General features: G+C 33.8%; 4 protein-coding genes across 6 annotated transcripts; all 4 read left to right on the top strand.

Moving 5' to 3' along the window:
- Nucleotides 1-2,954: 2,954 nt before the first annotated feature.
- Nucleotides 2,955-7,569, top strand: LOC111017570 (uncharacterized). Of its 3 annotated transcripts, XM_022293374.2 has the most exons (6): nucleotides 2,955-3,656; nucleotides 4,033-4,130; nucleotides 5,250-5,337; nucleotides 5,681-6,390; nucleotides 6,538-7,106; nucleotides 7,206-7,569. In XM_022293374.2, exons 3-6 carry the CDS (start codon nucleotides 5,289-5,291, stop codon nucleotides 7,303-7,305), a joined length of 1,428 nt encoding a protein of 475 aa, XP_022149066.2. In that variant the 5' UTR covers nucleotides 2,955-3,656; nucleotides 4,033-4,130; nucleotides 5,250-5,288; the 3' UTR covers nucleotides 7,306-7,569. The 3 variants fall into 3 exon arrangements, with proteins under 3 accessions (XP_022149066.2, XP_022149065.2, XP_087973905.1); XM_022293373.2 differs by lacking the exon at nucleotides 2,955-3,656 and having other exon boundaries at nucleotides 3,976-4,130; XM_088117779.1 differs by lacking the exons at nucleotides 2,955-3,656; nucleotides 4,033-4,130 and adding an exon at nucleotides 4,160-4,374.
- A 204-nt stretch (nucleotides 7,570-7,773) lies between these two features.
- LOC111017571 (uncharacterized) lies at nucleotides 7,774-9,800 on the top strand. Its single transcript, XM_022293375.2, has 4 exons — nucleotides 7,774-8,182; nucleotides 8,259-8,320; nucleotides 8,710-8,770; nucleotides 9,397-9,800. The coding sequence occupies exons 1-4, from the start codon at nucleotides 8,080-8,082 to the stop codon at nucleotides 9,555-9,557; spliced, it is 387 nt and encodes a 128-aa protein (XP_022149067.1). The 5' UTR covers nucleotides 7,774-8,079; the 3' UTR covers nucleotides 9,558-9,800.
- A 1,506-nt stretch (nucleotides 9,801-11,306) lies between these two features.
- Nucleotides 11,307-14,406, top strand: LOC111017557 (BSD domain-containing protein). The gene is made up of 6 exons (XM_022293348.2): nucleotides 11,307-11,758; nucleotides 11,848-11,951; nucleotides 12,709-12,806; nucleotides 13,240-13,454; nucleotides 13,826-13,875; nucleotides 13,980-14,406. The coding sequence occupies exons 1-6, from the start codon at nucleotides 11,389-11,391 to the stop codon at nucleotides 14,022-14,024; spliced, it is 882 nt and encodes a 293-aa protein (XP_022149040.1). The 5' UTR covers nucleotides 11,307-11,388; the 3' UTR covers nucleotides 14,025-14,406.
- Nucleotides 14,407-14,521: 115 nt separating this feature from the next.
- On the top strand, nucleotides 14,522-20,394 carry LOC111017556 (Prolyl oligopeptidase family protein). Its single transcript, XM_088117637.1, has 12 exons — nucleotides 14,522-14,946; nucleotides 15,133-15,302; nucleotides 15,555-15,774; nucleotides 15,865-16,010; nucleotides 16,128-16,333; nucleotides 16,476-16,610; nucleotides 16,706-16,834; nucleotides 17,220-17,632; nucleotides 17,738-17,957; nucleotides 18,332-18,525; nucleotides 18,598-18,833; nucleotides 19,341-20,394. The coding sequence occupies exons 1-11, from the start codon at nucleotides 14,522-14,524 to the stop codon at nucleotides 18,794-18,796; spliced, it is 2,457 nt and encodes an 818-aa protein (XP_087973763.1). The 3' UTR covers nucleotides 18,797-18,833; nucleotides 19,341-20,394.
- Nucleotides 20,395-26,352: the final 5,958 nt, after the last annotated feature.

The following is a 26,352-nucleotide window of genomic DNA, read 5'->3' as shown; positions in this document are numbered from 1 at the left end:
AAATTTTGTCTACGAAAATTTCCAAAAGTTTGATGTAAACGGAAAAAGCTGAAATTTATAGGTAGCAAGACCTAATGTAATAGAATAATAAGTTGAATTATAACGTGACAAAAATAATAATGATTGTCATAATTGATTTACGTAGATAAATACACTCGCAATCAAATACTGTCTCTGGCCATCTTCCATTACTTTAACTATCAAAATATAGGTCCATCACCTTATCAGTATCTGATTTGATCGATATAAAACGTAAAAATAAAATATGATGTAGCCATCCATGTAAATTTTAGTATGGTAGTTCGACCTATACGAAATAAAAAATCTATCTCATTTAAGTATATGAAGAACACCTCGATGACTTGATAGGAGAGTGGGGCCAACAAAATTACATTAGAAGTTAGGTTAACCTAACTTCACGATGGCCCATTGATTCAAAATTAAAATAAAATAAAATAAATTTATGTAGACTTATAATTTCTAGTTTAGTAGATATCAATTTTAATGGAAAAAATGGAATATGAACTAACTATGCTTTTTCAAGATCAAATATTTGTAAATAAATCTTAAGCGTTCATCTTACCTATAAATTTGATATCAAATCAATTTGCGGGTGAGACATGGAAATTAGAGATATCTTTTGAATTGATTAATTTAAGAAAAGAAGTTTAGATAGTTTGATTTATAGTATCAGTTAACCTGAGCTAAGCGATAATTGGTATGTATTCCCACTCTCGAGGTTGGAAGTTTGATTTCATGGTCATTTACTTTAAAAATTAGTAATTTTTTTGTGTTTTCTAACATTAAATATTGTAGAGTCGAGCGTTTGTCTCGTAAAATTAGTCGAGATGCAGTCAAACTAACCTAGAAAAAAAAAAGAATTATAATATAAATATTCGACAATGCCTTTTGCTATTTAATTATTGCATAATCAGCCAAATATTTTGTATGGACAAATATTAATTAAGTTCATCATTATTAGTGTATGAATTTAGTGCATAACATGTTCGTAAAAATTAATATATTTCAAATCGAGAATATCAAGGAAATAAGCTTGATGCACTCTCCAAGCACAATCAATATTAATTTTGAAGTGTCCAGAAGTTTAAAAAAAAAAAATATATATATTAATTTTGAAGTTTGGATATATTCTAATTAAAAAATTAACTAACTACTATTATAGTATTATATAATATTTGTTGCCAAATGCATTATTAAAATTATTATAAAGCTATTATATCTTCCTCCACAGTAGAGAGGGGCCAGAATTTAATCATTTCAAATTATCGTAATTCATTATCTTTTATCAGGCAATGATTTCGCGTTGAAACGGTGGATATTAACAATTGTCAGTGAATTAGTTACCTAAAAATAAAAATGTTGTAATTAAAAGTAAAAACTTACCTAAAAATGTACATAAAAACATTAATATAGGCTAATATTCAGGTTTCCCCCTTAATTGTTAATAACAAAGAGAAATAATTATTATATATTAAATTACAGTATTCATTTTTATTTTATCAATATTTAGGTTTATGTTTAGAAAAAGGAAGATCCTACTTAAAAATTGAAAATTTAAATAAATTATATATTAAAATTGTTAATATTTTTGTCATGATGTATATCTTAACTAATTGAATTATGTTGTGGAGCTACTGAAACTAAAAGTGGGGATTTTTTTTTATAAAACTAAAGATAATTGAAGATTTTTTCTACATATAATATTATTTAGGGTTGATAAAAACCAAAAAGAAAATCTTATTAAAGTATATTAATGTTTGTATATTTCATTTCCTTATAACCATTTATTCTATCTATGGTAGGTTTATTCAAACCCATATTTGAAAAAAGAACACGGTACGGTATCTAGAATTTCTAAAATTATGTATGGATAGTCTTTTTTTTCTAATTCATTATTCTCTGTTCCAATTTTCCAAAATCTTAATAAAGTTTTTCTTTTCTTTTTTTAACCTCAGCCCACGAATTGCGCAATCATCCTTCTTTCCAACGATTTCATTTACTTCATAATATAAATATACTTACATTTTTAAATTTATAATCAAATCTTAGTTAGAAAGAACATATAAGTCAAATTTTAAAGCCAAAATTTCTCTCTGCTATGAGGGTTTTTTCGGTCCATTAGACTGATCCAAACTTTGAGTTTTTTGAGTATCAAGATTGGAAGTTCATTCTAATGATAGAGGAAAAAGAAACAACACTAGATATTGATAGTTCAACAGCGATATTGACTATGAAAAAGACTAGAATCAAGTATTGTTTGGAAACTTCCATGGAAGATAATTATAAGTAGTGAGGTGATGCATAATGTGCTCAAAATGACTTGGAAGATAGAGAATGGTCTAACAATTGAATTCTTGTACAGAAATCTATTCCTTTTCATTTTCTTCCACTACTTTTACCCCATGGAACATACGATACAAAAATGTGAAACTATCTACGTACCAATGGTTGCGCTATCAAATAACCTTTAAAATCATTCGTCGAAATTTCAATAAGTCATAATAGATATGTAGCAAAAATTTGAGTAGATAGGGTGAATTATTGTTGGAAACTTCTAATAACTTTCAAATAAATCTAACAAAATTGTCCTCAATTACAATTGTCATATATCTCCAACCAAAAAATTTTCGATCCACATCTCATGACATAATTAAATGTTGTTCATATAATTGAGACACAGTTTCAGCCCATGCTCATATAATTGACAAGTGGAAAAAAAATTCCTTAGTTATAAAAAAAAAGCTTTAAAAATGTTGTTTTTAGTTTTTGAATTTTAGTAAAGCTATCAAAAGTAAAAATGCAAAATAAAGAAATATATAGTAAATAAGCTTAATTTAAAAAATGGAAACCTAAAGAAAACCCAAAAAAATTCTAAACTTTGAAAATTTCAATTTGTTTAAGTATATCAAAAGATGGAAAGTAAATAAAATAAAATCATCCAAATTACAAATATATACCGTCTTCCGTAATAAAACAAAATAGAACCTTTTCAAGGAAATGATCGCATAAAAATGGCAGAGATATTCAGAATCCCAATTCCCAAATCAGAATGATACGAGAGAGAAGGACCCACAAAAATATAGAGAAAGGGGACCGCCTCTGATCAGAAAACCAGGGCAGAGCGAGCTTTTGGGGGTAAACCAGCAAGAAATTCAGAAATCAGAGGCTATACAGAAGAAATTCAGAAATCAGAATCAGCAGCAATCGGAGGCAGCGTTTGAAATTGAATCGAACCTGGTAGGGATACAGTACTCTACTCGCCGCAAGGAAACAACAACTTCGTCCAGCTAATTTCCCCTGCTCTCGCTTTTCCCGGCAAAAAGATGAAACGATCAACAAAAACAAATTAAAATTCTCCGGCGGTTGCTTTTGGGGGTGGAAACATGTCCGGTTTGACTTTGTAACAGAAGAGAAAGCCCTCTGGGGTGCACTTTCTGACATGATTGTCAGCCCCAGAAAAAGGTGTCTTCCAACAGTTCTTTCCCTGTTAATTTAGGGCGAGGGGATGGTCAAATCAAACTCTCTCCAATTTCACGGGGACCCCAAGAGAGCATTCGGGATTGCTGCTCGCTCGATCGGCTTATAAAAGCCACATTCCAGCAGCTTCTTCGGGATTGGAATTCGGAATCGTTCAGGTAAACGAATTTTAACGACTGTAAGTTTTGACTTTTGAGGTATCTTTTCTTTTTTCTTCGGCAAAATCTCTCTCGCTCGGTTGTTTGGGGAGATGGAAAGTTTTTGAATCTGGGTTTTACTAAAAGGGAAGTCAGATGGGTAGTTTTATAAAGAATTTTAAAAGGGTTGGGTTGGGGGATGTATCAAATTGCCAAAAACCAAAGCCAAATTACTAGACCGTTCGCTTCCCCTTATTAATTGCACAGAGAGAGAGAGAGAAAGGGACGGTGCCTTTCATAGTTGACCTTTAATTGGTGAAACAGATAATAACAACTCATCTCTCTCTCTCTCTCTCTCTCTCTCTCTCTGTCGTAATAAACTTTGATGTCTATACAGGCACACCTCTTTGTTCCAGTTTGCTTGGTGGGTTCTTTCTGAACAGTTGCTTTAACGCATTGTGGAATGCATTTTCCTCTGTTCCTATAGGCGCCAAGGTTCTCTCCCTTTCTTTCATCTTCCTTATTTTTTCTTCTTCTTAGTTCTATATTAACTGATTGTGCGAGGAGGGATCATGGTTGTTGTCAATCACTTTCTTATGTTCTATGCTCCTGCCTGTATCAGAATCTCACACGCTCAATATTTTCACTTTAAGCTTCCTCCATCTGTTTTCCCCATATCTTGTTTGAAGCATAAACTGAATAGCCCTTTTTCCATTAACATGGAGAAAGGAAAGTTGGGGTTGGGTTTTTTCTTCTTTCTTTTTGTGGCTCTCAAATAAGTCAACTGTTGCAGCATATTTTTTTTATTGGGGTTGAAATTTGTTTGGAAGTGGATCTGTTCTATCAGTCAGATTCTGATTCATATGATGGTTGAATGATTTCTTTTTCTGATTCTACGTATCAGTGCGCAGAATTGATGAATACCTATCTGGGTTTTCTCTCAGTTCTTTGGAACTTTCTTCCAGTTTTTTCTTTTTCTTTTCTTAAATTATAAGATTAAAGAACAAGTTGGTCGGATCTAGTCGGGACTACGAGACAAAAAGGGTGGTGGGAATTTTGATAGGGGCCGATCTCGGATACCTTTTGATTTAATAGTTAGATTTTGGGTTTTAATATTGCAGTTCAGGTTTTTGCATGGACAGGACACTGGATTTGCTTGAAATTTTTCCTTACAGAGCATTCCATGTGTGGTGTGTAGTGTACAGATTATTGTTTACAGTGACCGTGTCTGCCCCTTGGAAATTAAGTTCTTGACTCGATCTCCTCTTTTAATCCGCTTTCTTGTTCACTCTATGGGCGAATATATGCTTTGCGGGGCAGCATAATTTACAAAACCACACGATTTTTTAAGCAGTGAAAGTGATCGAGTGGCTTTTTTTTTTTTTTCCCTGCTTATAGCTAAGTCAATGGAATAATAATTCTTTCGTTTGACTTCTGGGAACATTGCGGGGAAAACCTTCTTATTTTGACTCTAAACTTAAATGTTGGCTCTCTTTTACACTTCTCGAGCTGACCTTCTGCTTTGTGTATTGTTAATTTATTGTGTAGTTGTATAAAGCTGGAAGGTTTTGTCTTGGCTTTTTCACTCTAATTTTCTTTCCAATGAATTGACAGAGTCTCCACATGGTAGCCATCTCAAGGCAAATTTGATGCATGTGTGGAAAAAATCCATTGGAACAGTGCATGCAAATCATGAAAGTTGGTAAATATCATATTCTACTAGTTTTTGTTTTTTCCTTAAACGAAATACCAGTTTAATATTTTGTTATATTTCTGTACTCGGCATCTATTAACCCTGTGAAATTTGTTGCAATTTTCTATGTTGCCTGAGGATCTTGTAATGTTTTAATTTAGGCTGCCCAACTTAACATAACTTAACTTATTTGATATGTCAAATTCATTCCAAGGCTTTTCCTCTAATCAAAAGAAAACTTAATTATACTCAAGTTGCTGAGAAATTTGAAATTTTTTCTTCATTTATCCTTTCCCTTTGCCACTGCCACAAAAAGTTTTCCCTTGGAATTTATATTTTGTTTCTTTTACAGAGGGTGAACATGTAGTTTGCCATTCAAATATTAGCGTCAAGTTTGTTCCTAAGTCAAGTGATAATGATGCTCATGATTCTGGTGGGATGATGCTTGAAGATCAGAAAGAACTTACAAGCCCTCCGAAATGTAACGATCAGGATGCCGATCAGTTTGTTCCTAAGCATGACTGTTTAGGTCTTGATGATTTTAATCACTACAATGAGGTTGAAGCCTCTGTGTCACCGTTCACTAATTCTTCTAAAGTAGACTTGTTTGAGGAAGACTCAGAGCTATACATGGAAAAGAGTATTGTTGAATGTCAACTTCCTGAACTGATAGTTTGTTACAAAGAAAATATTTGCAATATTGTTAAGGATATTTGTATCGATGAGGGCGTACCCTCTCGGGATATGCTCTTGTGTGGTAATAGTTTGGATGAGAAGGCGGTGTGTGCCATTGCCCCTTCTGAGAAAGATTGGAAAGATGAGTTGGAAGGAGAACTGGAGAAAAGAAAGATGTTTTCTTCAGAGCATGCAGAATCTTTTTCCAACAAGGATTCACCCAAACAATGTGATTTGAAGGATTTGGGAAGAATACCTGAGGCAGAATATGATGTGGCGTATTTTACTGACAATGATATACCAAATCTTTCAATGAAAGACTTGGTTGTAGAGAGCTTAAAGCCATTGATCAACCATAAGGATGAGTCTCACCCTCAGTCTGAACAGGTATTCTTAATTTTTGGTAAAATGGATTTTTATTTTTGCTCTGTAACTCAACTATAGTTATATCCTAATTTAACATTATTTTTTTTATTGATGCTGGTGGAGTGGTGCGCATTTGAATGTGACAATATTCTGTTTGTTTTGATTCAGGTTTTTATTGAATCTGCAAGTTTGGAAGTCCCAGTTTCCGTATCTGCAGTTGAAGATTCTTATAGTACCACCGGGGAAGCAATAGCAGCATCCACAGAACCAAAAAATAGCTCTTCTGTGAACGAGATATCATACAATAGTAAAGTGGATAATGGAAACATTACTTTTGATTTTAATTCTTCAGCATCTATAGCTAGTGATGGAATGGAGCATCATGATAATGGCTACTCAAACTCTTCAGCTCCTACGACCAGCGCCTCAGTGGACTGCCAAGATACTAGCAGCCCTGACCCTTCAGAATCTGCCGATAAATCCCAAGTACAGTGCCATCATACTAGTAGTAACCCCAAATGTGTGGAATATGAAGACTTACCCAAGGCAGAAGTTGGGATTTCTGGTAGTTACTCAGTTTCAACCCAAGTTCAACATGGCATCGGGGAAACCAGTTTCTCTTCTATGGGACCTCTGGGAAGTCTGGTGTCTAATTCGGGCCGTATAGGTTACTCTGGCAGCATCTCTCTTCGATCCGACAGTAGCACAACCAGCACCCGTTCATTCGCCTTTCCCATGTAAAGTTTTTGATCCATCGTTTCTCTTATAGTGTCTGTATTATTTTTAGTCATTTAAACTTCAGAACTAATGAAACCAAAATCTTTATTTTCCTGCAGAATACAATCTGAGTGGAATAGTAGTCCTGTTAGAATGGCTAAAGCTGATCGCCGGAAGCATAGGGGTTGGAAACATGGCCTTCTCTGCTGTAGATTCTGAAAGCTTCTACTAATTTATCCATAGGTTTAGTGTCTGAAATATACATCACGCAAGTATTTTCTCGTCAAGTCGCTTACATATAGTCCGATGTCCTCCCCTTACCTTCATTTGTTAGGTTCACTCTAACGTATGCAATATCATACAGGTTTTTTAGAATTTCAGTCTTTAAAGGAGCGCCATTGCTGCTCAACTTACAAAGAATGTTTACATGTTGTACGGTCATTTTACGAGATTAGTTGAAATATATGTTTGTTGATTCGAACACTCTGTGATTTTGAAACGAAAAAGAAAAAGGTGCAGAATAACACTGTTCTAATTGTTCTAACCAGCATGGTGACTGTAAAAGACTCAGTGATGAGTTGTCCTGCTTCCTTATTGGCTTGCCCAAGTGTTTTTATGTTTATGCTAAACCAAACAGGAAAATAGTTTTCCTGGGCTTCATGATACTGGAGAGGGGGAAGTGTTTGACAGAATAACATAATTTGGTTTGTGGAAAGGAGAAAACTTTTAGTGCTCAACACCACACTGCTATAAAACAATATATAAACAAAAATGTCATTACGTATAGTGGTGACAAAAGCTACCAGAATTGTGTAAGCCACCCTCCCTAAAAGTGAACTAATAACATATTATTTTGAAAATAATATTTTCCTGAACTAATAACATATTATTTTGAAAATAATATTTTCCTCTCTCTCTCTCTCTCTCTCTCTCTCTATTATATATATTCCTTTGGGGTCAGTCTTTGAGGCATGAAATCATTTACACTTGGACATGGGGTTGATAGTCATGGCCTCACTGTGCTGTGTTTCTCTCTTAATTCTTTTGATACCTTATGCTTCCTCCCATGCTCTGGAGCAGTCCTTCCACTTGCAAGGTGTATATCCTTCTCTCTTTTTCTTCTTCTTTTTTCTCTCTTTGAGAATAATGGTATAATATTTGTGATCTTGCAGCAACAGAAGCAGTGCGTTTTCGTCCGACGAGGAAGTTTAGACTGATGGAAGAGGCGGGAGCGGTGTGTTTGAAAATAGTTTTAAAATAAGCGATTTTATCTTAAGTACTTTTATTATAAATTCTTTAGTAACTTTCATGTTTATATGTTTCATTGTACACGGTTCTTGAGTGCTTCTCTAACAATACAAGTACTCTACTACAGCACAACTAAGTGCTTTTAACTTTTTCTAAAAGCATTAATAAATCATTTTCAAACATGATGAATTTGAGTTAGAAGAGCGTTGGCATATGACAAAACATATCAAAAGCACTCCCAAATATAGTTTTGTACATATCAAAATCACTTCCAAACAGAGCGTTCCAACCAATTTCACCATTGTTTTCTCTCTTTTTCTCTCTTTTTCTCTGTGCCTTTGACATTGTGATCACTGATGATTTTTCTGGAATCAGGTTAAAGCACATGGATCCCCAGTTCCCATACAAAACGATAACCACGAGGACAATGTTTCAGGTGATTTCTATGTTCATTTTCAAATAAAATCCAAAAATATGCAAGTTTTTTAGTTGCTATTTTCTGTAAATAACTCAGTCCTGTCATTTCTACAACCAGGCCATTGGATAAGTAGTCTGGTTATGGTTTCAAGTTTTAACTAAAAACTGCAACAAGTTTTCTTCCTAGAAGATGGAAAACTTGAGGCTTTGCCATATTTGAATAACACCAAAGTAAAAAAACAAAAACTCACTATTTTCTTTTCACTTTTTAGATATACACTGCAGTTTCAGATACTTACCCTGCCATTATTTTTCTCTCAAATCACCTTCAATTATTCATTCCCCTTATAGCTACTGTCCATTAAAGATATCATTGTGACTCTCCTTCAATTCCTGCCTAAATTTTTTTCCTTTTATATTTATTGGTTTAAAATTTTAGTGGGTGAGTTTTTATTCTACGACGTGTTAGATATTTCAAGTCATGATAACAGTTAAGTTTCATCGTATAGTTTAAGCATGGATGACAATTGATATTGAATGCGAATTAGCGTCTTTGTTTACAATAATGATAATATATTTTTTAATAGATTTATTTGGAATATGAGTTTTATGAAAAAGGGGAACTAAAACAACTGCAATTTACAGGCCAGCCTTATAAAAGGGAGCAAAAGGGAATGAACTTGAGCAGAAGGAAGGGGAGAAAGTGGCTGGATGTAGACGACATGTCGTCACGTTTTTTCACAATGGATTACGTTCACACGAGACGACGTCGTCCTGTACATAACATGTCGCGCCAGCGTCCTTGAAGTTGAAGTTGACGCAATTTTCTAATCTAACCCCCTATTTTCTTCTATTTCCAATTTTAACCCAAGGAAATCGAGGGATTTGCATCTTTAACCATCTATTATGGCCGACAAAACAAAACGGCGGACGACCTTATAATTAAAAATAATTAAATATTAGGGTGGGGCCCACTTAGGGGTCTTGATGTAACTTCCATCATTCTATTAGGTGATGTATTTTTTACATTATTTGCATGCTTCTTATAATTATTTAATATCTGATAGGAAATTAAGGATCATTGTCGTCGGCTAAAATGTTTTATACCATTTCTTTATTTTTTAGTTAACAATGGGAGTGAAAAATCAAAATCAAAGTTTCGAGAAGATATCTTCTCAATTAGTTAAACTATGTTTAGATGGTTTTATTTTTAATTAATTTGATATATCCAATTCTTTTAAGTTTTGTTATTAAGATGGATCAAAATGATGTAAAACTACTCGATCATATTAAAACCATAATTCAATCATTATTAAAAACAACTTTTAAATGGTTGTTATTTTGATAAATTATAAAGACAATTGCTGTGTAAATTTTTGATATAAAATTTAGGGAAAATTACACAAACTACTTTTGAATCATGAAGATGGTTAACTTTAACTTTTGAGGCAAAACCCTCGTAAACAGTGTCACAACTTATAGTTGAAAGTTTAGTAGGAAGAAATATCATACTTCAAAAGTAATTTGTAGTTATATGTTCATTTAGATAAATTTTTATACACGTGAAATTTATGATTTTATTACTATTACTTCTATGTAGTTTTGTTCTTCAAATACAAATTTATTTATCTCAATTCATCTCTCTCTCTAAATACTATCTCTCAATATTTACAAATTTATCTCTCTCTTGATTTCTCATCCTTCTAATTTTCTCTAATTTTTATCTCTTACTAAATACTATCTGTTCGTCATTACAATTTTCAAATAAATTTAAATAAATGATAATTTGAGTAGGAAATTTGGATGAGTGGAGAAAAAATAGTCTAAAAGTGAATGAGAAAGAAGAATAATGAAATGATTAAGAGAGATAAATTAAATTTTTTAGGGAGAGAAAATTAGTTGAGAAAAAATGGAATAATGAGGAGAAAAAATATTTAAAAATTAAGAGAGATGAGATGACAGTGGGAGAGAAAATTGGTGGAATTTGAGTTGATTTGGAGAGAGATGAATGATTAAAATTAAAGGGAAAAACAAGGAGATAAAGTTTGGAGGACAATTTACCAAATTGGCCAATTTGAACCTAATTGGACCGTTAAGACACCTATTTTATGAGTTTGAATTTCCATTACCAAATCGAAAATATGAAATATGATTGTAATTATCCTTCAAGTATTATTAAATTAACATGTGTTACATGTACACATGTTGTATGTCATAAAATGCTAATTTAACAATTGTCAACTTTTGTAAATAAATTTTGAACGAAAAATGTATGATTCAAAAGCGTAAAGATATAGACACGAACATAATTCAATTTGTTAAAGCATTATTCACATTAAATCTCCACCCGATTGGGTAAGAAATGAAAAAGTAAGGAAAAAAAATCAAGGACGAAAATGAGAATTATATAAAAAACCAGGGACTGTTTTGTATAACTTCGCTTTCCTTAAAATTGATTTTTACAATTAGAATTAGCTGACTAGGTAAATGGGCCTGGGCCCAAAAAGGACACAGAATCCAAATTAAGGCGTCTAAATAAACGTCTCCAATACGAGCGCGTATCGGCAACGAGAGTCGACAGAACAGAACAGAATCAGAATCAGAAAGAGAAAACGGAGGAAGCAAGAAGAAGAGTCAATGGAGGATTTATGGAAGAGAGCCAAAAGTTTCGCAGAAGAAGCGGCTAAGAAATCCCAGACCTTAACGTCGACCTCCACACTCTCCGAATTGGTCTCCGAAACTGCCAAAAAGTCCAAGGAGCTCGCCGCCGAGGCATCCAAGACGGCTGATCTCATTAAAACCGCCGCCATCCACCACGCCGATCACCTCAAATCACTCAACGTCTCCGACATTATTCCTCCTCAACTCTCTTCCATTTCCATCCCCAATTTCTCCGCCCCCTCCCCGCATTCTCACTCCGACCTCCACAAGTTTGGCCTCGACGACGATCTGAGGGACTTCGTTAGGGGCTTCACTTCGACGACTTTCCAGAACTTTCCGATCCAAGGTACGGCCACGTTCCCGGAATGTAGAGGTTCTTTTTTCAGTTTTGTGAATTCTGTGTTTCTTGAAATGCGTGATCGATGAAAAATGTAGACGCGCCGGAGGTCTCTGACGTATCGGTTACGGCCTCGAATGTGCGCAAGGATCTGACGGAATGGCAGGAACATCATGCCACGCTGGTTCTCACCAATGTCAAGGTGAGATCAAATGTTTTAAATCCTGGTAATTTCGTTGAATTCGATCAAATCATGTACCTTCTGCGTAGGAATTTATTGTCTCTAATGATTTAGTTTCTCTGGAGTTTTCACCAATTCCTGGATTTTTCGCTATTTCCTTTTGAACGAAGCAAAATTTCATAGATAATTGAAAAAGTACAGTTGAATTCGGTGGGAACCGAGCAGTCCTTCAATTCAACTGAGTAACTATCAGGCTGAAAACTTGGTTTTGATTTTCTGTCCATTGATACTTTAAATTTCTATTTGTTCTTTCTGGTTCTGAATTTAATTGCATCATTGCTTGTATGCTACTTTACCCGAAAAAGAAAAAGTAAGGAACACTTGCTACTTTCAAAAGCTATTGTTGGATGTGATTTTCAAAATCAAAAGTCTGACGTCCAGCCTTTTTTGTTTATTTAATTCCTGATATTGTCTCCCACATGCTAAGTAGAGATGGATCTCATTCTCATTTATCTAGAACTTGCGCCACAAGCAAGTATTGGGAAGAAGCATATGGAAAAAAGAAAGATTACTCCCAGTAGATGCACATGAATTTAGATGCACTTCATTTATCTGTTAGTTCAGAGTTTTTACCTTCGTATTGTGTCATCAGCTAGAGTAGATCATCTACTTTTATTTTGTCCCCGGACATGATTTCAATAATTCAATTTTATTCTCATCCATCCAAAATACAAATGAAAAAATGTTCTTATTTCTAGGACAATTATTTCTTTTGCAGGAAATTTCAAGATTAAGATACGAATTATGTCCAAGAATTATGAAAGAGAGGATATTCTGGAGGATATATTTTACACTTGTCAACAGTCATGTTGCTCCGTAAGTTGCATTTCATCTAATTGAAACTCTTTCACTCTAATGTTGAGAACAGTCTCGAATGCTTTGTTGTTTCCTTATTGTAAATTCAAAGAAATATACCACCACATTTTAATCATTTAATATAGAGGTCTTTCGATAGCCTTGGGAAACATAACTGTCGACTTCACCAGAGTGGAAAACAGTTGGAAGAGTTCTACGTGCTTCCTATTTCATTATTATTTATAAGAATGTTTAGGAATTATGGAAGTTAATTCTTTTACTATTGTGATATAGCCTGAGAATCTGACATTATATACCATTTAGAATTCTAGTCTGAAAAATGTATCACATTGGTGAATGAGTTCTTGTCAAGTTGCTGCATCTAATTTCATTTTGTGATCCTATCATCAAAAAGTTCTCTTAGTAGAATATAACCTTAATGATTACAACACAGATATGAGAAGAAATACATGGAAGAGATTAAGCTAAAGTCCGAGGAACAAAGAAAAGCTGATGAAGGTAAGCAAACTCCGTTGGTCGGAGCCTCCGAAAAAGTTGAAGGGACCGAAAAGAACCTGAAGGGCAAAACTTCCAATTTGTCATCTGCTGACCAAGACTTGGATACTTTTCTTTTGGGAGATCTTGAAGACAGTGATGGAGGAGGTGCAGGTAAATCCTATCCTCAATTTTGATGCATATCGCGATTTAACTAACTTTGGTCTACTCGACTACTTACCTCGGGTCCGTGGGGTCTTCCATCCACAAAATTCTTAGCAGAGATCTAGTTTAGTCTAATCGTGGGGACCTTTTGACAGTTCCCAGACTTAAGTATGGAGTTAGATTGTGAAGATTTACTGATTTAGAGCCATGCATGCTGCACTCACTATCCTAATATTGAGACTCTTGAGCATGTCGTGTTAAATGCAAGAATTGGCAAAACTAATTCTCGTCCTATTAAAATGGCCGCTAAACTACCCTACCCTCCAATAGACTGCTCTTTCTAAACACATATTTATGTTGGTTGCCATTCTTATTTCCAGATGATGGTGATGAAAGTTTCGATGATGACTTTGACAAGATTGAAAATTCGGTATGTTCCTTCGGTTAATGCTTTCCTTCTAAGTTCTACCGTCCCCACGAAGTATCCCATTTTCCATTCTAAAACTAATCTGAAAACTTCATGGTTGCTCACAGGACGTCGAAGAAGAAAACCCGAAGGGGGGAGCTGCAGCAAGTTAGAATCAAACGTACAATGAGATGAGAAAAAGATGCAACAGGTGAGACACGGGGTTTACAGGAGGAATCGTGGCTTGGCTTGACTTCCATGACAAATAGACAGACGGGCTGTTGAGAAGAAAGTGGTGGTGAATAGTGAATACTATACCTTATCGAAGTATTGCTTGCATAAGGAGAGGAAAAAAAAAAAAAAAGATTGCAGGTTGTTTCTATAGCAATATCAGTAAATTTTTACTCCCTATCGATTCTATTCAATTGTATAAACAAACCAACGCTATCATTGATTGTCGACTCTCTATATACTACTGGGAGTGGCTGGTGTTCCCTTGCTCGCAGTTGTACCAATCTGCAGCTCAACAAATGGAATTATTCTGTTCTTACTTTTTTTCTTTTGATGTCAATTTTCTTAGTTCACTTGACGAAACAGAACAGAAGGAAGCTACTTTTCAGTAAGAAATCCTCCATATTTTGCGTAATGTGGGGGAACCTGCACGTTATATATGAATTTGAATGTCACCATAATTTCAGCGCCTCCATTTTCAAGCGTAATGGCTCTCAAATCCCTGCTAAGAGTAAAGCCCAAATGCTCCATAAAAAAGTTATTGCTTCCTTCCTCCTCTTCCCCGTCGTCTTCGCTGTTCTCCTCATTCTGTAGAGACCGCAGCTTCTCCCTGCCTTCCGAATCCCCGCCAGCTGCTAAAAAGGTTCCGTTCAAATACTCAGTTCATGGCGTTACGCTGCAAGATCCCTTCCACTGGATGTCCAACACCGACGACCCCGATCTCGCCGACTACCTCCGCCGAGAAAACTTGTACGCCGAAGCTTTCATGGCCGACACACAGATTCTGCAGCGGCGGCTCTTCTCCGAGATGACGAGTCGAATGCCGGCCAAGGTTTCCACTCCTCCTGAGCCTTGGGGACCCTGGTCTGTTCATTTCTTCAACTTCTAATCTCATCTTGTTTCTCCTTCTCCGTTCGAAATGTCCTACCTCGTTTCGTAATCGCTGTTCTTCGTATTACGTTAATATTCTGTCTCTTGAGTTATTAGAGTTCTTAATTTACTGGATTTGCGGCCATGGTTGAAGCTGAATTTATCGATGCACCTGACCAGGTTTTACTACCAATATATTCCGGCGGGGAAGGAATACCCAGTTCTATGCCGTAGGTTACAGAATGAGAAAATCGGTTGGTTAAAGAAACTCGTGCAATTTGCCAGAGGAAATTTCGGGAAGGAAGAGGAGGAAGTTTTACTTGATTGGAATGAAATTGCTAAGCATTATGGTAATTTTTTCAAAAGCCTCTTTTCTTTTAATTGCACATCGTGATCAACAGATTCTCTTTGTAACTAGCTTCTTCCTTTAGTTCGTGTCTATTTAATTGGTGTACTGTTCACATCAAGGTGCTCTTCGTTTTCAATTACGAGAATTACGGCATTTCAGCGATAAGAGAAAGAACACTTTCTTATTTTCTTTTTCGGTTACCTTCTTCCCCACGTATGTATAAGATCGAATCCATTTCGATTTCGGTTTGTAGGCTATGTTCATGTGGGAACCTGTCGTGTTTCACCAGACCACAACTTTCTAGCATACACAGTTGATATTACTGGCAGTGAACACTTCATGCTTCAGGTTAAAGACCTGGGAAGTGGACTGATAATTCCCAAGTCACAGAAGGGAGTTGTAAGTTTGGCTTGGGCTGAAGAAGGCAGGACGCTTTTCTATACACAATCAGATGAGAATCAGCGACCTTACAGGCAAAATTCTGTCATCATTCTTATCTTTCTTTCAGTAATGACATTTCCTGACATTCCTTCTCTTCTGCTGCTACCCTAACATTTTAACAGGGTTTTCTGCACAAAAGTTGGATGTAGCGATGCAGAAGATGTCTCGGTGTTTGTCGAAAACGATCCCAACTTTTGTGTAGACGTAACAAGCACAAAAGATGGGAAGTTCATAACTGTTAATTCGAACTCGAGGACTTCTTCTGAGGAAGGAACTTACCTATTTCAAATTTTCCTTATTCAATCTTTTTTGCTTTAAAAAAAAGAATTATCTAAGTGAACTTTGGACTTCTGTTCTGAGACTCCACTGGTTTGTTTATCTCAGGTTTATATTATAGATGCCAACAACCCATTGAGTGGTTTGCAAAGAATACACAAACGCATTCCTGGAATTCAATACTTTCTGGAACATCATTTTGGTTTCTTTTATATCCTAACAAATGCTCCTCTAGAAAAGAATGGGGATTGTTCCAAGGAAGAGTATTATGTAGCTCGATGTCGAGTTGAAGATATTAAGTCTTCAGATTGGCAGGTTAAATTTATGCTAAACTTGCACCAGATCTTATCTCAATTTTCCTTCTGTGATGCGTTTCTTACTTTTAATATTTTGTTACTACCAGTCAACTAATCCCTTTCTCATCTTCCACATACCTCTTCATGTGTATGTATTTTAGGATGCCATCCTTCAGAGTGAAGATTTCAGTATACAGGATATGGATATTTTTAGTGGACATCTCGTGCTTTTTGTCAATAAGATGGGCGTTTCAATGTTATGTGCAATCAATTTGCCTTTAGATACTAATCATAAGGTATAGAGGTTTGTCTTTCTTGCCTTATTTCTGTGGCTAAATAAACACCAGTGTGACAAATCTAATATATCATTTCATGTCTACTTGTTCTGCAGCATCGATTGGAAATCGAGAAACTTGACCCCTGGTTTTTCCCACTTCCCTCAAATTCCTGTAGTGTAGCTCCAGGTTCAAACCATGACTTCATGAGCTCGTTATACCGTGTGGTGCTTTCGTCTCCAGTGGTATATCTGCATAATTTTACGCTTTTCATAGAATGTCTTAACATCTACTCACGTATCTGATTTTGTCTTATGAGTTGTTCTAATTTCTTCCTTCTTAATTCCAAGTGCATTTTCAGTTCCTTCGAATCATGATAGATTGTCCAACTCCCAAGTTCAGTTTTATAACTAAAAATATGATAAAAATCTATGGAATCGTTTGCTTCTCATTCCTCTTGGTAAAAACTATCTATAAAAGCAATTTCCCCATGCGAGTTTTGACATCATGAATTTGCTAGCATACAAGGTCATAATTAGAACTTAGAATAGAGTTTGAAACTTCAATTTACCCCTCTCTGCTGCCACATATAACCTTTCTAAAATTTCTTTCCTCTCATGGATCCACCAGATGCCAGATTTGGTTGTTGATTATGACATGTCTAAACGGGTCTTCTCAATTATTCAACAAGAGGAAGTACAAGTTAAGCACGATGTTCAACTTAAAACATGCCTGCCGGATGAGTTAGATGTCGAAGAAGTTTCAACTGCAGAAAACAAAATAGCGAACTTCCAGAATAGTGAATCCCAAATCTCGAAGGACTTTTCTGATGCATATTGTTGTGAGAGGAAAGAAGTTATATCACACGATGGCATCAGAATACCCTTAACCATATTGTATTCTCCAGTGAATTTTCACAAAGGACGGTCCCCTGGAGTTCTACATGGGTATGGCGCATATGGTGAAATTCTGGATAAAAGTTGGTGTCCTTATCGCCTGAGTTTACTCGATCGTGGTTTTGTGCTGGCATTTGCCGACGTCAGGTGTGTTCTATCATGATAAAAAAAAACTTCTTCTTTTTCATTTTCTTTGATTAAAAAACGTACTTTAGAACCTTGGACGTGATTTTGAGGATTTTTGTTGTGCAGGGGAGGAGGTGGTGGTGGTGATTCTTCATGGCACAGAAGTGGGAGTGGGCTTGAGAAACAAAATTCAATACATGACTTTATCTCTTGTGCGAAGTTCCTCGTTGATAATGACTATGTTCATAAAAATCAGCTCGGTTCCATTGGGTACAGTGCTGGAGGTCTTCTCGTTGGTGCTGCTATTAACATGCGTCCAGACCTGTTTCGTGCAGCCATTTTGAAGGTTAGCGAATTTCCTCATTGATTGGAAATGCATTCTTAATGTTTTCCTTACGTTCTTTCGTTTTCTGAAGAATCGGATGGAGGATATGAATGGTTTCCTTAAATTAATTATTCAAGTTCAATCCTAAGTGTTATTTTTTTATCCATCTGGGATTCATTTTAAGAGGGAGAGATAGCCCTCTCGAAAAACTAGTATATTTTCTCGATGATATTATAATTTATAATGTAAGTTCAGCCCTCTTTGGAAGACTTACCATATGTTAATTTCTTTGATGTTCTGACTTTATGTAATTCAAAGGATGAAAGCTTGCTTTGTTATTCTCAGGTAGTTTATAATGTTGTTATGGTGACTAAAGTTTTGCCAGCGTGTATCAGGTTCCCTTTCTTGACATATGCAACACACTGCTCGATCCCTCTTTACCTCTCACCATTCTGGATTATGAAGAATTCGGAAACCCACAGTTACCGAAGCAGTTTGAGTCCATTTTGAACTATTCTCCTTACGATAACATATCTCGGGGAAGTTGTTATCCTCCAATGCTTGTCACATCATCATTCCGTGATGCAAGGTACTTTTTTTTCCCCTTTTAACTGATTATAATGTTTTTTCCTTTTAGACATGCATATTTATTCCTTCTCAGGGTTGGAGTATGGGAAGCTGCCAAATGGGTGGCAAAAATCCGAGACACTACGTGCTCTCGGTGTTCGACTTCTGCAATTTTAAAGACCAATATGCTTGGAGGACATTTTGGTGAGGGTGGTCTCTATGGTGGATGTGAAGAGACAGCTTACGAGTACGCTTTTCTCATCAAAGTCCTTGGAACTTCTGACCACAACTGAACTTTCGCTCACTGTAACAAAATAACTCCAATCTCAGGTAAGGATAAAGAATCTTTTGAAACTTATCTTACAAATTTAAAGTTAGTACTGAAGCTTTGGTCTTTTCCAATTAAGAAGTTAGATTAGACCCCCCGGGCCCCGATGGCTAAGGCCAACAGGTCTCTAAGTAATACCTATCTAGAACTAGAAGTCGCGTGTTCGAATCTTCGAGTGAGCTTAATAAGAAAAAATCCTTAATGCCTCTAGACTCTAGCGTTTGGGCGTTGGAGCCTAATTTAAGAAGTAAGAATAGTTCAGTCTTCCATATACGTCTAAATTTCAGCCTAATGTGAACCAATTATGTTATTTATATTATGCTTCTACATAAACCAGGACAGCGAAGGTTAAGAGCACATCAGATAGAAGCTTTCTGCAGTTTTAAATATGTATTTCAATGATCATTTCTGCATAAGTTATACATAAAATATAATATAACCGTGACAATGTATGGAATTTGAAAATCTAGAAATAGTACATGCTTAACACAGGGCATTTGACTTGACAGAACTTGATGACCTGTGCCTTTCATGTTTGGCAACCAAGTGAAGCCACAATTTCAGGCAATGCATATTTAACACATGATGAAATTGAGAAGTGATGAATATTTCTTGATTTTGCAAAGGACCAGGTCTTGCCGAAGCTTGTATGGAGTAGTAGATATTGGCCATGGATGAACCACAAGCCTAACTAAACCGCACCTTGTGAGCAGAAGAGAAATGCTTTGCTGCAGCTACCATGGCTGCCTCTGGCCCAGATGGAGGTGCCTCTGCATTTCCACCATTACAGCCAAGTAAGCTATAAATGAATGACTTTAAACTTGACCAATACAAATTCTCTTTCTTGCCCCCTCCCATCTTTTTTTCGAGAAAAAGACGAATGAACAACCGAACAAGAAACGGTTTTTGGGAAGTAGAGGACAGAGGAGAAATCTGGGTCTGAACTTGTTGAGAATTTGGTTGGAATGTTGTTAAGGTGAGTGAAAAGTTGTGTGTGATCCTGCCGTATTTATAGTCAGAAGAAACAAGTTTCCTTGACAATCAAGAAAAAAATTCCATCTTTGACAACATGGTTCTGCTGACGTTTCTAAGAAACTCCATTGTTCTTCATATTGTAGCATGGAAACAACATTTTTTTGACTTTTCTGCGTTTCCATGGTCAAAAGTATTGAAGAAAATAAAATAGGAAGTATTTTGATAGGTTTTTATCTTAATTTCTTGCTTATTGCCCAAGTCTTAACACTTAAGACACTTTGGTGCTTTTGAAGAGCATGATATTCGGAGAAATTTCTCGAGGGTTTTGAAATATTGTGGCTAGCAATTTATAAATTGTAATTCTCTTTAAAAAAATTTAAAAATTGTAATTTGAACCTACATGGAAGGGTTATGAAAGGATTAACGAATTATGAATCACGTTGAGCAGTTATTAGGGGGCAAAGCAACTATATTGTGATAGTCGCATTGAATACTTTTTGTGATATTTTTGTTCAACGCACGTTAAATGTTAGTCACTTATCAGTTATTACAATAGAAGAGTTATAAATTTAGAGAAACAAAAGTATCTGAATTTTTGAATGCATATAAATAATTACCGATTTTTTTTCTTGAAGAACTTAAATTCTTCATAAAAATGTTGAATTAATTTAGATGTTTTTCGAACCTTTTGACATGAGAGTTCAATGTGTATGCATCATGACTAGTTTCTTCAACCTCTTCAAATATTGTATATTTTGTTGCTTTTTTATAACTTTATCTGCACAAAAACAAAATTTAAATTTGAGTGAGAATTATCAAAAGGTTTTAAAATAATATTATCTTTGTGTTTATATTTTTAATTAATAAATGTTATGGTGTGTGGCGCGTCTTGCTTATTGCCCACACATTGTCCTTGAAAATAGATAAAAGTCAAATTCTTACGTGTTCAGTGGGTGCCAAAAGAAAATTAGTCAACCAATGTAGATTCTTATAGTTTCAATTTTCATGAATATGCTTACATTCAAAATAATTCAAATATGTGTTCTCTTCAATACAGGGCCTTGGGCTTGGCCCTTTACTTTTGGGCCTGTAGCGGTAGATAAAGCCCAATTTTCATCTTGCAAAATGGACCTGCTCAACTATCTTGGAGGTAATAAAAAAAAATTACTTCTTTCTGTTGCTTACCAATTAGCATAAATAATACTCCATCTAAAACATTTTTTAATTGATCAAGACATTAATAATCTTTCTGGTATTCACTCTGGTTTATCAATTATAATGTTATATTCTAAAAAAAACATACAAAAATAAATAATTCGACTCCAAATAAAATTTAAACCTGCTATTGGACGTTAGAGATGTTTTAAAGATAAGAAATAGGTTTTTTTTTTTTTTTTTTTTGTGCAAAGGATAAGAGATAGGAATTCAATATATCTAGGCTAGCTTTTAGAAAATAGTTACTAAACTAAAACCATGGGCTGAGGTGAGAGTGTGCTCTATTAAAGGTATAATAATTATTTACTTAAATGAGAGTATTAAGCAATTAATATTGCCTTCTCTTTTTTTCAGTTAGAATTCAATTGTTAATAAAGGTTAAGTTACAAAATTTGCTCTACAATTTGCCCAAGTTTGAATTAGGTCTTTGTAGTTTTAAAGGTTTCAATTTAGCCCTCATAATTTAGGTTTTTAACTTCAATTTGATTCTTATGTTTTTAAAATGTTCGAGTTAGTCTTTATGGAAAACATCTCAATTCGATCTCTATGATTTAGTTAAATCTCACCAGTCATCTTTAAATTATGTTTTACCCACTTGAAAAATATTTTATTTTTTTATTTTTACTAAATCCTAGACTCTAATACACTCAACTAGCACAGTTACTTGAATAAAAAATTATCGTGTGAAAGAGAAAATTATCAATATAATAACGAAAAGGACCATTTGTGAAATTTGACTAAAAACTATAGAGACAATTGAAACTTTTAAAGCGAGACAGACTAACTTGAAATTAAATTCAATCTAAAGAAATTAAATTCAAAACTTTGAAAATTATAAATATTAAACGTGTAAGTTATAAGATCAAATTTATAATTTAACCATTAATACATTGAAGTCTTATGAGGGGAAAACCATGAGCTAAGGGTGTCTTGTCCGTCCCACGGTTTGGAAGGACCATAAAACACGTGGCAGGATAATACCAACACGTAGGAGACAAATCAAATTTACAAGTAGGATTTGTCGTGTCTCGTATTGGCAGCGTCCGATGCGGAAGCGGGCACGTGTAATTGTGTGTCATGCGTGGAGTCTGACTCAGCTCCACCTACCCATTCCATTGGTCAAACTTAATAGAATCTTAACCTCCACGTGCCCCTCCATTCGCTTTCTTTCTACTCCAATGCCTCGCTAAATTTGGCCTCAACCTTTTTTCTTTTTCTATTAAATTTTAAATTTAGTTCCCAATCTTTTTACACTCGTGCTTAATAAGTAACTAAAATTTTAAATTTTTAAAAAAATTCGAAAACATTTGATATTTTATTTAATGAGTGTTTGACTTTTAAAAAATGTCTAATATGTACAATTTCAAACTGTATATTTAATAGATATTTCAATCTTCAATTTTGGGATTCTGTTTGTGGTTTTCAGATTTGCTCGGGATTATTACTCGTTCTTGTACCTACTAGTTTATTTTCCAATTATTTCTTCAATTAAATTTACGAAATTTAGTGAATATGAATTGGTTGACCTTTTGTTTTTTAAAACTGTTTACAACATTTTTATGTTAGGTAAAATATAATATGTTATAAATTATACAACATTGTAATATAAAATATTTATACAAAATTTATAACAAAAATGTTAGTAAATTAATTAATACTATTTCATATTAAACTAAATATTTAGTTGGTAGTAGTTGAACAATTTTTTAAATCGAGATTCAATTTTCAAATTTACTATTAAGCATATATTTGAAAATACTTGAAACAAATAATACAATTTGTTTTCGTTGAATTTCTTAATTTTAGATTTGTGTTTTCTGATACCAATCCGCACACCCTAATTTATTTTATACTTTTTTATGGTTTAAGGATCTATTATATACCTCATATATTAAATTTGTAATTTAATTCCATGTTTTATTAAACGAGAAATGTATAGAAATATTAGAGAAAATTTTAATTTTAATTGAAATTTCAGGGTTTGGTAACATCTTGGTTCTCATTTGTTAGTTACTCAAATTTAAAGAGGTTAATTATAGTCTACTTCTTTTAAAATCTTTTTTTTTTTTTTTGGTTATTACTCAACCACGTGATATTTGCTCACTCAATATTTGTCTCAGCAACACCAATAATTTATGTGACTTTAATCCAATACATGTCTGTTTTTTTTCCGATTCTAATACATGTCTATATTAATACTTTAGCACACGTATTTTAATTCACCTTCTCAATATATTAAACGACTGATGACTAGATAATCGTAATAACTAAAATAATAGTTTTTCTTTAAAAAAAAAAGTGAAAAACTAAATAATGACAATATAAGTACAAAAAAAAAACATTGATTTAAAATATCATAGAAAACAGGACCAAAAAGTTGTAAATAAAATATGAATTTAATTTATGAAATTAACACAAGAAACTAAAAACGTGCCAACCTAGGTAGTAGGATATTCGATATTTGGAATTCTCACATTTGTTCAACTTATAAATAAATAAAAACATATCCTAAAAGAATATATAAATAAATAAAAACATGACAGTGAATTTAAAGATGATGATATAAAATCGACAGGTCGTTTTCAGAACAAGCTGGCATGCCTTAGCCTTACATCTAAAACGACGGTTTCTCAATTATCAAAAGCCCAACAAAATGATAATAATTATTATGATAAACAGTAAAAAGCAAAAGAAGCTTTGAAAGACAGAAAAAAAAAGCCATTTTGCAATCATAATTACTTCAATTCTTTTGACAAATTAATTTAAAACTGCCTCTCACTCGCTATTGTACTTGCCAACCGCATTTTGCATATTCATCGCAGACTTTTTTATTTTATTTTATTTTTTTGTAATTTCTGTCTATTGGAAAAAACTGAATTGATTATTTTAATCCAAAATCCAAAATCAATTATTTTAATATTGTGTTGACCGTATTTGAAATTTGAGTTCAATGCCTATTTGATTCATTAAATTTTAAAAGCTGCACTTCATTTTTTAAGTTTGAAAAATAATTTTAAATTATCATTTGAGTCATTCTTTTTTTATACAACACGTGGGGTGTGAGATTGAACTCAACCTATATGACAATTACCGTTAAGTTATGCTCGTTTTGACATAATTTGAATCATTTGACCAATGATTGACTAGAAAGAATGATATTATAACGATGAAATGAGCTGCTATACTATTTATAATTGTTTTAAAAACTATAGATTAGTCGACCATGTCATTAATATTTTTGTAATAAATCTTCTTGTACTTTATTAAGTTGCCAACTCTCCATTCTTTGAGTCTATCTCTTTCTTTTTTTTTCTTTTTTTTTTTCAGTTCTGACATTTTAATGATTGAAGTGGACGGCGAGTAGGGATGGGGCAAACATGGCCGGTAGCCGTAGGAGAGAATTTTCAGTTGTGTTGGGGTATGTAAGTAAATTCACAAATATTTAATTTTATAGGGACGGACAGATCAATCATCTAAAAAGTTTTTTTCTTATTTTTTTTTTAATAGAACATATATAGAATAGTTAGAATCATTCTTACTAATGTCGAAATTAGTATTATTTTAGAATCAAATGTTTGGTAAATTTTAGAAAAATTCAAAAACAAGTAATTCCTGACTAATTACTTAGACAGGTGATTTTCAAGTAATTTTATGTCAAAAAAATTAATAGAAATTAATTTTAAAATGGTTATTGTTTTAAATTTTAAAATTGTGTTTCTATTTTAGCTCATTTTTATCTTAAATTTTGAAAAATATTATTTTATTTTTCTTATTTTGAAAATTTTTTTATCACTCCCTACTTTTTTTTTAGTACAACATATGGGTTGGGATTCGAACTCATTATCTTTTAGTCGGAGATATTTAAACTAGGTTAATTTTGGTCATTCACTCCTATAATTTATTTCTCTAAGATTTTTGTTATTCTCTAACTTTTTTCTCTCTAAACTTTGTTGTCAAATTATTTATTTAAACTTCAAATATTAATATTCCAAAGTCACTTTTCATTATATAAAAATAAAATGAATTAAAATAATCCAAATATGTTAGTATTATTATATTTTGTAAAAGTTTGAGCACCAAAGTTAATATTATTATTTTTACTCTAACGAAATTATTTTATTTTCATTTTAAAACTAAAAATGTAGTCCATAATTTTTTTATTGACAACAATAATTTTGTTCTTTACCTTAATTTTGCTTTAACACGTAGTTAGACTAGTTTTATGTATGTTTGTTACATGTTGATACATATCTTAATTTGTATGACATAATTGACTAAGATGAATATTGGGGAGCAAATATTATCTCACAAAAGAATAGTAAATATCAAATGGTTATTTTTTAGAAATACAAGGACTACAATATGTATGTTTTATAGTGCAATAACCAAAAAATTATTTTATTAAAGTTCATAGATTAAAATAAATATTGTGAAAGTTTACAAATAAAATGGAACAAATCTAAAATTTGAGACTAATGTTAGGGGTGAAATTAATATTAGATTCACTTGAAAATACGGTCAATTAAATGACATAAGTTAAGACTTGAGTCTTTAGCACTGGACTATCAGACTAGACTCAAACTAATTAGGTTGAGCCAACTAGACTAAATCGAGCTAATACATATGAACCAACGCGAAGAGATTTCCTCTATAAATAAAAGACATAATATGTAAGGTACGTCTTACAACTCTACTTTTTGTTACTCTAAATTGAACTTTTTGTTTGACTTAATATCAGAATGTATTATGCTTTACACTATAACGGTGGACATTTTTTTTTGGGCAGGTGTAGTATTCCCTAAGATTTAAACCATAATATCTACACTTTAAAAAAGTAACAAGGTAGATGGAAATAGTCATACAAAGAACCCTAATTTTAGCTTATAAAAAAAAAAAAAAAAAACAACCAAAAGGGCAAGAAGGCAAATTTGGTTTAACTAGGATTTGGGGAGCCAAAAATAATAGATTGGAGGGACACTTTGGTAAATTCGAAGGTCGTTAAAATGGACGGTCAGATTGGGCAGAAAACTGGTAGTACAGACTACAGATTCAAAGGCCCAAACCCCAAAAAAGAAAACCCTGCCCTGCCCAGTCGCTGGTGACACCAGGTGTCCCAGTATTCGACGGCGACTCCGACACGTCATTCGCGAATCTCTTATCTCCACGTCACCATCCTGTCTCCAAACCCTCCATCCAACGGTCCTAAATCCCATCATCTCCCACCATCCAACGGCTCTCCTCCCGCCTTCCAGAGGGTTCGAATCGCAGGGCGAGAGCGAGAGTGGGTCGGCATCTAACCATGGTTAGTTATTTTAACCATGCTTCTCTCAG

The sequence above is a fragment of the Momordica charantia genome, assembly GCF_013281855.1.
Source record: "Momordica charantia cultivar OHB3-1 chromosome 9 unlocalized genomic scaffold, Mcharantia_2.0 BLBB01000009.1, whole genome shotgun sequence".
Taxonomy (NCBI): domain Eukaryota; kingdom Viridiplantae; phylum Streptophyta; class Magnoliopsida; order Cucurbitales; family Cucurbitaceae; genus Momordica; species Momordica charantia.
The sequence above is the reverse complement of the archived record's forward strand: the minus strand, read 5'-3'. Positions and strand labels throughout refer to the sequence as shown.